This window comes from Callospermophilus lateralis, chromosome X (genome assembly GCF_048772815.1).
Source record: "Callospermophilus lateralis isolate mCalLat2 chromosome X, mCalLat2.hap1, whole genome shotgun sequence".
Classification (NCBI taxonomy): Eukaryota; Metazoa; Chordata; class Mammalia; order Rodentia; family Sciuridae; genus Callospermophilus; species Callospermophilus lateralis.
This window is the reverse complement of record NC_135325.1, coordinates 4,090,499-4,103,708: the sequence shown is the minus strand read 5'-3', so window position 1 is coordinate 4,103,708 and position 13,210 is coordinate 4,090,499. Positions and strand designations below refer to the sequence as shown.

The 13,210-nt window shown below is 33.3% G+C and overlaps 1 protein-coding gene across 4 annotated transcripts in view; it reads right to left on the bottom strand.

Moving 5' to 3' along the window:
* The window catches only part of Glra2 (glycine receptor alpha 2), a 178,720-nt gene extending 166,268 nt beyond the window's left edge, over window positions 1-12,452 (bottom strand). For 2 of the 4 annotated variants that reach the window (XM_077106899.1, XM_077106898.1), the window contains exons 1-2: window positions 12,385-12,452; window positions 10,127-10,260 (exon numbers count right to left, since the gene is read on the bottom strand). In XM_077106899.1, coding sequence (XP_076963014.1) covers window positions 10,127-10,260; window positions 12,385-12,452 — 202 coding nt within the window. Of the gene's footprint in view, window positions 1-10,126; window positions 10,261-12,384 lie in introns of those variants that run through there. The other 2 variants (XM_077106900.1, XM_077106901.1) reach the window with 1 other exon arrangement.
* Between the last annotated feature and the right edge of the window lie 758 nt (window positions 12,453-13,210).

Sequence of the window (13,210 nt, the reverse complement as noted above, 5' to 3'; positions counted from 1 at the left end):
GACATATAAATTTTCAAATATTTATGGGATACCACCTGATGTTTCAATAGATGGATACATTGGATAATGTTGAAATCAGGGTAATCATATCTGTCTCCTCTTTTTATTTCTTTGTGGTGAAAACAAGACACTTACGTGGCTCTGAAGCAGTTCTGAAAAACATGCTTTGAGAAATACATATGATTGGTCACTAATTTATTTTCATATTAAATTCTCAAATCTTTGATTTGACATACTTCATACAAAGCCCATCTAGGAAAATCAGAGTTAATTCAAAGTAACAAATAGAACACAAGGAATTCATTGTGAGAATTGTAAAGTATGATTATTAATTATACTGAATCACATTTTTAAATTTTTTATTGGTTCTTTTGTTATACATGGCAATAGAATCCATTTTGATATGATTATACAGGCATGGTATATATCTTATTCTAATTAGGACCGTAGTTTTATGGATATACACAATGGTGAGATTCATTGTGGTATATTCATATATGTACATAGGAAAGTTAGGTCAGATACTTTCCACTGTATTTCCTTTTCCTATCTCCCTTCCTTCCCTTCGTTCCCCTTTGTCTAACCCACTGAATTTATATTCCTCCTCTACCCCTCTACTAATTATTGTGAGTCAGCATTCACATATCAGAACGTTCAACCTTTGGTTTTTGGGGATTGGCTTATTTCACTTAGCATAACAGTCTCCAGATCCATCTATTTACTGATAAATGTCATTAAATCGTTCTTAATGGCTGAGTAATACTCTATTGTGTATATATACCAATTTAACTTGAGTTTGTTACAGTGTGATCTGCCAAATATATACAACATTCAGTGTTTAGAGACTCTGGGGTTCAAAGATAAATTAACATATCTCTTCTGAATACATTCAGAAAAGGGGAGGCACAGGGTTTTTTAAACTTCAGGAAATAAACTTCAGGGAGGTTTTTTGCCTCCCCTTTCCTAAAATCTCTTCTTGCCCCCTCTTTCCTAATTTTTCTAACAGAATGCCTGAGAAAAGAAGTTTGGACTGCCTTATCAGACATGAAGTAGTTCTTAGGAATCAAGATCTTAAAGAATGTAAGTGTAAAAGAGCCATAACATATCCCATCATGGGGGAGTATGCAGGGAATAACTGTAAGGACAATCATACCAATGTTAGCAAACATAGTAAATCAGAAAGGAAAGTGAAGATAGATCTCCCTCACATTTTCATTCTCCCTCACCTTTCCCCCATTCCCCTCTCTACCTTCTTCTTTCTCTCTCCCTCATTTTTCTCCCTCCCCACCTCTGTATCCGCCCCCCCACACTCACACACCTCAATTTGTTGATTACACCTCTTCCAGTTTTCTGTTTCAGAGTCAGATCTATCACATTACATTATAGTCTCTCTTCTCTGTTTTTGGAGGTAGCATTTATCTCTTGGAGTAATTACTCTTTCTTACTTCCCTTTTTTCTCAGACTAATAAAGGAAGGCTCACTAAATGTCTCACTGATTTTAGAAATGCCTCCTTAACCACCCAAAGATTGAGAGGCGAATTTGTTGATAAGTTGATATTTTTGCTGGTTATCTTGCATTCCCCACCCAAGAGACACTCTTGTGTTTTCATCAGGATTTGTATCAATGGCCTTTCTTACTCCATGATCCCTAGGTGAATTTATTCAATAAAAGGTTCCCACAAGAGAATGCAAAGCAGGAGGAAAGCAAGGTGACAATATTTATTCCCTGGCTTTCTCCCTGCTAGGACAACACAGATTGACCACACTGCTTCCCAGTTCCCATTGAGTGGCTTCTCTATTGAGCTGCATTCGGTAGGTTCTGGTAACTATTCCCTTCCTTGCTTCTTCAGATCTATTGATAGTCACAGAATACTCTACCTTTGGGAGTTGGTTTTCCTAAAACCTCTCACACCCAGTTGGAGTGTGCCATCTCATTCCTGCAAAGACACTGGATGATTCAGCAAATTATATTCTAGTATTTATTGAAGTGAGATAGTAGTAGTGAAAACTGACATATAAAAACTTCAATTTCTGTTTAGCACTGTATACATAGCACCTAATATGTTCCTTGGCACATAATAACTACACCCTATTTATTGAAGGAATGAAAAATGAACTGTGTGTAGTCTCAAATATAATGATATAAAACCTTTCCATGAAACTTTTTATACACACATGTATGCTCACTTGACAGATTTAATCTATTGCTTTCACAGTGCATAGTCAAAAGTGACTTTTTCCCCCTCAAGAAAATATGTCATTCCCATCAGAATAAAAAGAATTAGAAAATAAGAGTTGTCCAGTCCCATACAAGATAATTACTTATGTAATTTCCACATTTTTATTTAAAGATGTGTTTTGTTCTTTTGAATGAATGTGTTTATAAAACAGAGCCACCATTTGGTATACTTATGTTCATAATTGATTGGTGGGTACATTAGCCAGGGTATGAGTAGGATCCAGCTGCTTTCTTGTATTTACTTTATGACTATCTCTTGAATAGACAGACTAGACTCCAAGAAGGTAATCTAGTAACTTTGTTCTTAAATGTCCTTCATACTTTAGTATATCACTTAGAGAACTATTGCTTTTTGTTTTTATTCTTCCTTTAGAGGCTTTCACATGACGGAAGCTGACTTAATTGGTCACTAGTGTTCAAAGTAGCCATCTCAGGGAGGAAGGCAATGACCAAATGCAGCATGCCCTGGTTAGGACAGCCTCTTGGGTATTAACTCCAAGAGGATCTCACAATGCTTCCAAAGATATTTTTGAGGCTTGATCAGATATGTTCTCATAAGTATTATTTTTGTACTGGGGATTGAACTCAGGGGCACTCAACCACTGAGGCACATCCCCAGGCCTTTTTGTATTTTATTTAGATACAGATCTCACTGATTGCTGAGTTGCTGAAACTGACTTTGAACTTGAGATCCTCCTGCTTCAGCCTCCCAAGCTGCTAAGATTTCAGGCATGTGCCAACACCCCCAGATCCATAAGTATTTTTAAGATCCTATTCCAAATATTGCCTGATTCAACACACCAAGAAAAAAATATTCATTACCATTGAGAACAAACCAATGACTATCTTTTCTCATTCTAAACGTAATTGCTCCAACTGAACACATTATATTGTCCAATGACTAAGTTCAAGGATACCCTGATATTGATGCTATTATCTTTTTTTAAAATGATGTCTCAGATTATCAGCAAAATGAACTGGATTTTTCTTCAGGATAAGAAGGAACAACAGGCTCTATTTAACTCAGGATAAAATGTTTAGTCTCTTTCAATAATGAAAATTAAAGCTTATAGGTTTACCCAGAAACAACCAATGAATGATGTAATACTTTCTCAAAGATTATAGTCTTCCATTTTGGATGCTGCTAACCTGCCACATCATAAAGATCAAATATTCTCTTTAAAATACTTATTCTAAAATAGGAAGCTAATTCATTAATTTTGTTTAATAAACCTTGTAACTATGGTAACTGGACAAAAAGATTCATAAAAATGAAAATCATATTATCTTCAGTTAAATTTAGGGTTTCCCTTTCTACGGACAAGTGAAATTTATTCTGTGCCTTTTACATGGCTTAATTTTTAAATTAATCCAAGCAATTAATCCAGGATGGAATTTGAACAGAGAAATATAATTTCTTCCCACAATGAATCATTATTTTTTCATATTTTGGAATATGAATTACCTTGTTGAGTTGAAAAATTACCCATTGAACTAATAAAAAGAAAACCAACATAGGGAATCTACATTATGGCTACTCTGTTAGGAATAGAAGATGTGAGAATTTTCTAATTCATTTCTTTCCATTTAAAAAAAATCAAACAAATATAAGGACCAAATCACTATGAATGATAAGCTTAAGCAATACATCATGTTATTTATAAAAGAAAAATGGTAGAGTGGTAATAATAATTCACACTATTTATAATAATCATAAAAGAAGCATTCATATGCATGATCTCATTTGGTCCTCAAAACAACCCATATGAGGCAGGAAAAAGCAGAAGAAAATTTGAGGCATAGATAGATTGTGAAGACACCTTCTCTCAAAAGTGACTAAATGAGGACATGAATATGAGTCTTTTGGATCTAAGTCTAGGGTTATTTTTACTGTAGCACCCTGTCACCATGAAATGGAAGATAATGACAAAACTATTGGAATATGCTTTGCCAGAGTTCAATAGAATTTTTTGGATACTTTCTTCTTGATGCTACCTCCAATCCCTAACAAATATCTTGTGGACCTGTGGTTGGAGCCTCGTATCTTCAAATATATTGATTGGTATTTATGTGGCACATTAAAAGCTAAAATATTTTGTAACAGCCAGAGGATTTGGGATGTTCAAAAATCTTCATCATAACATTCTTGGACAAAATTGTCATATATAAATTTTCCTTTGTTTCCTCTCAGTGTTTCCTTTTAGTAACATTTTCCACCATTTTTATCTCCTATCATCTTGTTCTAGAATGCCTAGAGTCCACGTATTCTTCCTTAATTTCAGACTAGAAATAATGGGAACTGTTTTACATCAGAAAATCAAGCTCCCTGGAATGAAGAGAACTTTGGGAGATGTTAGGTAATAGATGTGTTATAAATGGGCTATGCAAAAAAAGTTATGGAGACAGTGACTGATTAGGCTTATTGCCATTTTGTCATATGGTTTTACTATGAGATAAAACTTCAATGCGAGGACAGAAACAACAGCATTGTTATTATAGCCATGATATGGTAGCAAGCTAGTTTGGGAAGTATATTGGGTAGAAAATTTCAAACAAATTTCAAATTTGGGGTATTTGGGGAGCCATATGCATGTTATTGTGCTTTAAGTGACACATTAATCTGCAATGGTGTGTCCTGCTACCCAAGAGAGGATTCCTTGACCCTGCCTCTCTGTTAAGTACTTTGCAGCTAATTCTTTTTTTTTAATTGAAAATATATATGATAATCCAAGTTCAAGGAACATGCAGAGAGAAGTACATTTTCTTCCTATCCTTATCCCCCTGCATCCATTTCGGTTTCTCAGAGGTCACTAATGTGTATCTTTCACAGTTACTCTAATGCATGTATAAACATATTATATGTATATATATATAGACATACTATGCATGCATATTTCTCCATATTATATGTACTTTGGAAAGCAGATATATAAGCATTCTATATATACTTTGCAAGGTAATTTATAATAATGTTTCCTAAAACAAATTCATTCTTCTTTCAGTCATGAAATTTTATTTCCTCCTTTCTTTTCTCTCTTCTAGTTTCTTCAAAAAACAACCCCACTGATAGCTATCACCTTGTATTCAGTGAAGAACAATTTTTCCCTGACGTAAATGTTGACTCTTGCAATTAGGCTTAGTTCTAGGCCTGTTGAAATGGATGTTATTATCATAATAAAAAGATAAAACTCATATGCTATATTTATAACCTTTAAAATTTTCACAATAGACAAATCTCTCAGGCTTGACGTTTATAAACATCTGAAAACTCCTTTTGCTTTATACTTCCTAACAGTGACTCTGTTTCAACATTGGTTTTGTTTCATTGCTTTTTTCCCATCTCAGTAGTTAAGGGGCAATTTATCTCAAACCTGTTGGTTAATTAAGGGAGATACAGAATAGGAATTCCCCTATGAAGAAGGCAAAATGTTGATCAAGGTGATTTATAATTGAGCCAATTGTTTTCTTCAGGTTCTAATAAAATGACAAATCTCAACATGACCATTGCTTCACCCTTTCAGGTGCCTGAGGACTTTCTACTATATTCTGCCCTCAAGTCTAATGCTTCAGATACTCATTCTATTCCTCTTTCTTTTTTAAAAGTATATTTTTCCTTATTTTGTTAATGCATTGTAGTTGTACATAATCATGGCATTTTTTGTTACATATTCATACCTACATACAATATAACAATAAAATTTGGCCAATATCATTCTCCAGTATTTCCCCTTTCCCTCTACTTTTCTGTTCCCTTGGTTCCTTTCATCTACTCTATTCTGCTGATCTCCCTTTGATTTTCATGAGATCTCCCCACATGTTTAGTTTTTTCATTTTCCTCTTAGCTTCCACTAGTCCATTTCTCTTTCATAGGATCTTTGGTAATGTCTTACACCCATGTCCCCCCAGAATGATTAAATAAATGGTCACTCTGGGACTGCATTATTATATGAAAAGCCTCCTTCCCAAGTGTCCCTGCTAGATATGTGCTCAAGCACCCGCTACAGGGGTTGATATTCACATTTGAACTTAAGCACCACTTAGCTACAGAAAAAAAGAATTGCCAATGGGCAAAACCTGAAAACCTCTGGTTTCATGGAAGAGAAACTGGTTCTACTTATGCCTGAAAAACTTCTTGAGATACTAACTCATTGAAAATTGCATATATATAAGCATTCTGTATGTACTTTGCAAGGTAATTTATAATAATGTATCCTAATATGCTGTAAACCATTTTACATGCAAATGTAGATTTTAATGCCATACATCATACTTTCAGACTTAGGTCTCTAGATGTGGAAAAATTAGTTTGCATGGCATGCTCAAAGAAGTGGAGTGAATAATTATCTCCTAGTATTATCTATTCTAGGTCCTAAGCCAAAAACAATACCATAGTGAAACATATTTATTCACATTGGGATGAAATGCAGAATATAAATCTAAGTTAATTTTATTTTCAAGGAAAATTTCATTAAAATAGTTAAAGCTTTGTTTCAAAAAGAAAGAGACAGAGCTAATGAAATTTTCCAGCTTTGAGCATTTCAATTAAAAACTTAATGTTTAAAGTGACATTTTCTAGATACAATAATACTGACAAAGGAATATCTGATAGGATGGTGGAATAACACCATGATAAATCAACTAAAACCAGACAAATCACCAAAGAGGGGAAAGGGGCTTCTCTGTTGATGTAGAATCGACATTTACTATGTGTTTTGACTGGGTAATTGTGAGCAGGCATTGCTGCATTTTTATCTGAACTGGGAATTGTGAAAATTTATATTTTGATAAGATTCGATCCATGTCTCTATGGCCCTTATAGATGGAATTCAGTCGACAACTCTGACTCATGACTTTGTTTATACACTTGTGTTTCAGCTCATCAAAAAAAAGCTATTTTTTTCCTATAGTTTCTAAGAATGTCTCTCAATTACAGAGCCTAAGTCTGAATCATTTCTGGTTTCTTTTTCTAGCTTACATCCATCTTCTTTCATGTATATATGCCCATTATGACATCTTTCAGAGCCCATCAAGGATATAGAGTAGACACACAATATTTTACTGACTTGAAAGTATGCAGAAAAATTCTTTTCAATAAAAATTTATGCATATACATTTATTTCTGTCTTGCCAAGGCCTGGCAACAAGGAAAACAAACATGCTAATATTTAATAAGACTTCTAGAATATTCATTCTCTTTACCTCAACAGTCAATATTTGGCTCTTGCTTTTATTCTTATGGTCAAATTTTGCCCTTATGTCTACTTATTAATCACTGTTGTTGTAAACATTGTCATTATCATGTTTATTATTATCATATCCAATTTGCTTTGGGACACTTATAGGGAGACTACCACTATTCTAGATGTAATTACATATACTAATCATTCTTCTTTTCTGCCTACTATACAAAATTTGTCATTTACACATTGCTAAATAATTATGATAAGTATGATAGAGATTTTCCAAGCCTGTGCTTCAAGTTCCCTATTAACTCTGACTTTTATTTCTTTCTCTTCAGTTTAGCTAAGATCATTTTTGTTCACCTGTAAGACTACTGCCAAATTTCTCACCCTCAACTTCTACTACAAGTAATTGGAAGCATTAATCTTCATAACTGATCTGCATTTCACTCTCTTTTTTGGTCCTTATTTCCTCATTCTGGAGAAAAAGATGACTTCTTTTCCTTACACCACAATATCCCATATGCATGCATATATAAATAAGGAGCCTCTCTGTCCTCTCAAATATAGTGTAGAGTGAATCTATCAAACTTAAATATGTAAAATGACCTTATTAGATATATAAAGTTCTATGGGAACACCAAGCAAAGAAATTCATTTTACTCTAAAATAATGAGGAATCTTTTACATTGGAAAATCAAACTCCCCAGAATTAAGGCTATATAAATAAAGTTTATGAAGGAATAGCAGTGTTCATTGAAGTGGAAAGTTAAAGGGACAGGGAGATAAAAATCAGTGAAGTTCATTAATTTTAGAATCTTAAGTGATATCCATCTCATTTTTTTTTATCATCATTAAAATATCCTATACTTAGGCCTTCATGTAGTAGATAGATTGCAAAAATGTGGTCATGCTTTGCTAAACTTGACCTTCTTCTTGTTCATGTATCCTTTAGAACCATGATAAATGTCATTTCCAAATGGTGACATCCCCAGAATAGTCAGGAAAAAAAAAACTAGGAATAATGGCTCATTCTGTGGCCATGTAAAGTAGCAATGGCAACATAGGTATTTGTTTTTATTACCCTTTGCACTTTTGAAAAATTATTTCTTGAGAGCAATGAGTAATAACTGCTATCAACAAAAATGCTCATAAACTTGAACAGTTTGCTGTCTCTAGACCTTATCTGTGATGTTTTACATGAATAGCTTAATAAGAAATTATCTCTCCATTTCTCCATAGTATTTTATGTATACTTCCAGAGAGTACTTAACTATTTCTATGTAATACTGTAGTATTCATGTAACATCTTCTCTTGCCACACCCTGAAATTTTTTGAGCACACGAACCTGTTTCATATTTCAGTTTTCCAAAGTACCCAGCCATTAGTTCAGACTCAAAAGATATTGAATAAATGTGTGAATAAGCAATCCCATTGAAAGCTGATTCTTGGCTTGTTACTCATATGATTTTATTCCAAATACTGACTTCTAAAACAGTGACCACAAAGTTATAGGAAATGGGATGAACTAGAAGATTTTTTTTTCAGGAAAATTGATCTCTAAACTTAGTTCAGCTTTGTTTCTTGGAAATCTCTAAAATCAAAAGTGCTTGTTTTGCCAAAATTCTGGCTTATCTTTATGAAATATGCCCAAAACTGGATATATTCAGAGGTGTAGCACTTAAAAAAGAAAGGAATTTATAATTTAGTTTTCATGCTTATATTTTCCAATAACAAAAAGTAATCAAAACTCAAGGAAAGCAATGAAATTAAGTTGTTAATATGCAAAATCAAAGTGATGCATGAATTACTGCACAACATTTAAAATATTATAGGTTTATACTTTTATAAAATATTATAAATGCTTCATAACACATTATGTTAAATTCAACTAAATGACAACTGCCATTTAAAATATGTATTTAAAAACAAAGCATCACAATAATTTTTATTAATAATTTGTTCTTAGTACATTTTTTATTGAGAGTAAAAATAAACCAAATAGATAAAACAGTATCTACAGACTATTAAGTACATTTTTGTAATGTAGAACAAAAACAGAAAACTTCCATTTGCTTCTAATTGAACAAAGAAATTATCTACCATCTTTTACATATGCATTTACAATTCTATAACGTTTGTTATTTCTGAATAAATAATTTCAAATAAGCAATTAAAATGTTTAAACAAGTGGGAATCAAAAATTTCTGATGTATTAGAGCCTCTTCTAACAAAGCCTAAAACTTTAAAAAGGCTTGAAAGTGTATAAAATGGCATATTTTATCTGATATTCAAACTTCACTTTGATTTGATATTTAAAACCAAAACAATATATTTTGGTGTAACCATTGAATTTGTCATGCATCCTGGTAGATGTTTATACAAGTCAAGTCAATCATTTCTTCTTGTATTCACTTCCAGCCACATTCCCACTTAAGACAAAATAGAGACTGTGGCAATAATCTCTGCCATTAGTGTTATTTTTGGAATGAAGCACAAACAAGGAAAGTTTATAAGCATGGCAAGTGACAAATAAAATTTAAGATATTTAAATCACTGAGTGATTTTTTAAATGCTAAAATAAAATGAATACCATACTTGCTGCTTCTCTTTGCAATAAAAACGCCTAAATTTTTTTTTCCTGAGTAAACTATTTAAATACCTAGGGTTTCTCAAAGCCTTAACATGAGTTTAAGTGGAACATACCTTTAAAATTTGGCCTGATTCTTGCATCATATCCCGATGTCCTGCCCATTAATTTGTCCAAGAAATCTGAAGGAGATAGGGTCTGCGAAGGTTGTTTTCCAGACCTGGAGTCATGGTCTTTGCAGAAAGCCGCCCTAAACACATCATTAACTCTTTTAGAAACAATTTCATTCTCAGCTGCTGAGAACTAATGTAGAATGTTTGTATCACATTTTGGTAAAGATATTTCATATATTAGTAAGAACAAAATAGAAAAATATAAACTCTTTGATTGACTTCTGAGCTTGTATATGGTCTAAAGTTAACTTTACATGATGAGAAGCATAAATCCATACCACCCAAGTTTTCAAACTTTAATCATAATATGCTTCAGATGACAATGTACATAGATTCAGGTTGTAGATTCTATGGACATTTAGGCAAAACTATTTATTTGTAGAATTACCACAGAATTGAAAATGATAATTTTTGAAATTCATGTGATTACTTGAATCATTTTCCCATGCTTTTATAAATTTGTTCCATCATTGCAGCCCTAAATATAAATCCTCTACCTTTCATAAGAAATGTAAGATAGGATGAACACACTAAACACTGCAATTAATTATCATATTGCTTATTTTCTCACATGCTAGATTCTATTTCAGTTAGTAGTTATTAGTATTTTCCAATGTGATATCTAAAAGAGAAACTTCATTTGGAATTTTAACTTCATTTAAAAATAGGTCAACAATGATTATGTTTGTTACTTCCATTAATTTATCAGTTGTTATTTATATATGAACACTTAAATTTTCAAGTCTCTAATAAAGCATTAATGAAAAAATACTTCTAAGTGATTTTGTCTTTTTCAGTATCAAAAGCACTAAAAGTTGAATGGAAAATCTCTCAGATTTTCATGTCCATGTCAAAAGTAATAAAGAGCTTATAAGAAGAGCATATTTGATTTGTAATAAATTCTTTCAGAATACATAGTGGTTGACTGAATATGTTTATTTCTTCACTAAAGTATGTATTGTAAAAGCTTTGTTTTCAATAGTTGAACAATCTTGTTAATTCTAACACTAAGAAAATACCACATTCTTGCCAGTTTTTCAAAGAAGAGGCATTGAATTTAAGTGCAAAGATGATATAAGCATTTGGTAGGAGTTGAAATTGATATAATCATCCAGAAATACTCACATTCCCATATGTAGATTCATCTGATTTATCAAGTATTATTTGATTATGATGGTGGTGGTAGTGATGAAAATGATGATGATGATGATGGTGATGATTCTAATAAAACCCAGCCTACAATCTTTCTTAATCATAGTAGAAGGTGTGAACCTGAAAGGAACATAGTGGGTTTTCCCAGTATTCATAGCATTATTTCTATGTGTTCAATTTCTCTTGGTTCTGTGAAAAAATACCATAAAATTTGGTGAAAATTAAAGGTAGAGTTCTACACTTTATTATAAGAGTATCTCCTATCTCTTATCTTAGACTCTGCCACTAAATGGCTATTTCATTTACTGGCAATAAAATTAATATTTTGAGATAGCAATTGATTTGACAACTAGTAAATTAGGTAGAAAATGAAAGCATGCAAATAATAATTTCTCACTTATTTTAACTATGCACACTCCACTCGTCATGCAGACATAAGTACAAAGATGTCATATTAATTAAATTTTGGTAGGCAATCAATTTTCAAGTAGAACAAATGGTAGAATTGTGGTAAAAAGAGATATTTGTTGTTTCAAGAAAATTCCTGAATTGCAGTTCTCAGAGTATGCTTCAAGTTGATGAAATATAATAGAAGTCCCAAGTTGGCTGAGAATTAGGGTTCTCATATATTTTTATATAAAATGAGCATGTTTCTGACAAATTAATTCAATCACTCCACCATATGAAAAACACTGCACCCAGTAATCCCTTTAAATGACTTCCAAAAGAATTTGAAAGCAAAAATATCAATCTTATATAGAAATGTAAAGGACATGCAACTCATCAGACTATCTTAATATCACATTGGCTGTGGAAATGTGTGTTGAAATGTAGAGTGCAGCTATGTAACATAAAACTTGCTTTTGTGAAAATTTACCACCTTCCCACCATAATTAAGCTTTTTAAATGAACAAAAGAAATCTAACTCTCCTCTATAAAATTAAAATAATATGATCCAGTGAACAGGAAAAAATAGATAATTGCATGACACTTTCTCTTTCAAACAGTTTCATGTGGAAAATATCAGCATGCAAAGTCGTTTCACCTACCTGAAGTGGTTTGTCTCTAAGAAAAATGCAAACAAGGCTGTCAAAATGTTCACTAGCTGCCGGTTCATTCCTGTTTCTGTGATGCTTGTGGAAAATATCCCGAAATGATTCCAGAAAGAAGCTAGGACAAAGTATCTATTTATTGTCCAGATTCAAAATCTAGCAGGAATCTAGTTTCTTTGAAAATCAAAAAGAAATTTGGGTTTGTACAGTTTTCTGAGAAAAAACAAAAAGTGCCAGTCCTGGGCATCATGGTCAGGTCAAACCGAGGCTCAGGACCATCAGTTAGCCCAGGAAAGACAAAGCCTCAGAACTGATGAATCCCCCAGCTGCTTTTCCTGAATAATAAAAATGCTGCTACCTTAATCGCATCACCATGCAAAGGGGGCTGGTGACAATGCCATGCTGGAAGTCGGGTTGCTGTGGCTTTTGTTTTATATCCTTTCTGTTTAGCAAAGCCCTTTCCTCTAGAAAATGTTCTCTTTTAAAAAGAAGTTGTAAATGAGGAAGAAGAAAGGACTCTGCGCGCTGGAGTGTTTGGGGGGAAGAGGGAGAAATTGCTGAGATCCTGTGCTGGAATGAGGGCTACAGAAAAAGACGGAGACGTGATCTTACCCAGCCTATAAATTTCAGCACTCGGACAGCTCCTAGCTCTGAAGTGCGCATGTTTCCTTTTTCAGTAGCTTGGGGCGGGGGTCGGGGAGAGGCATTCACGTGGGGACGTGCCTGCTGTTCAAAGGCAAAGAGTGACTGGCCATTCAGTAAGGGGGTGCTGAAGTGAGCGAGATTATGATAAAGAGAGAGCAGAGGTCAGGGGAGACGGAGG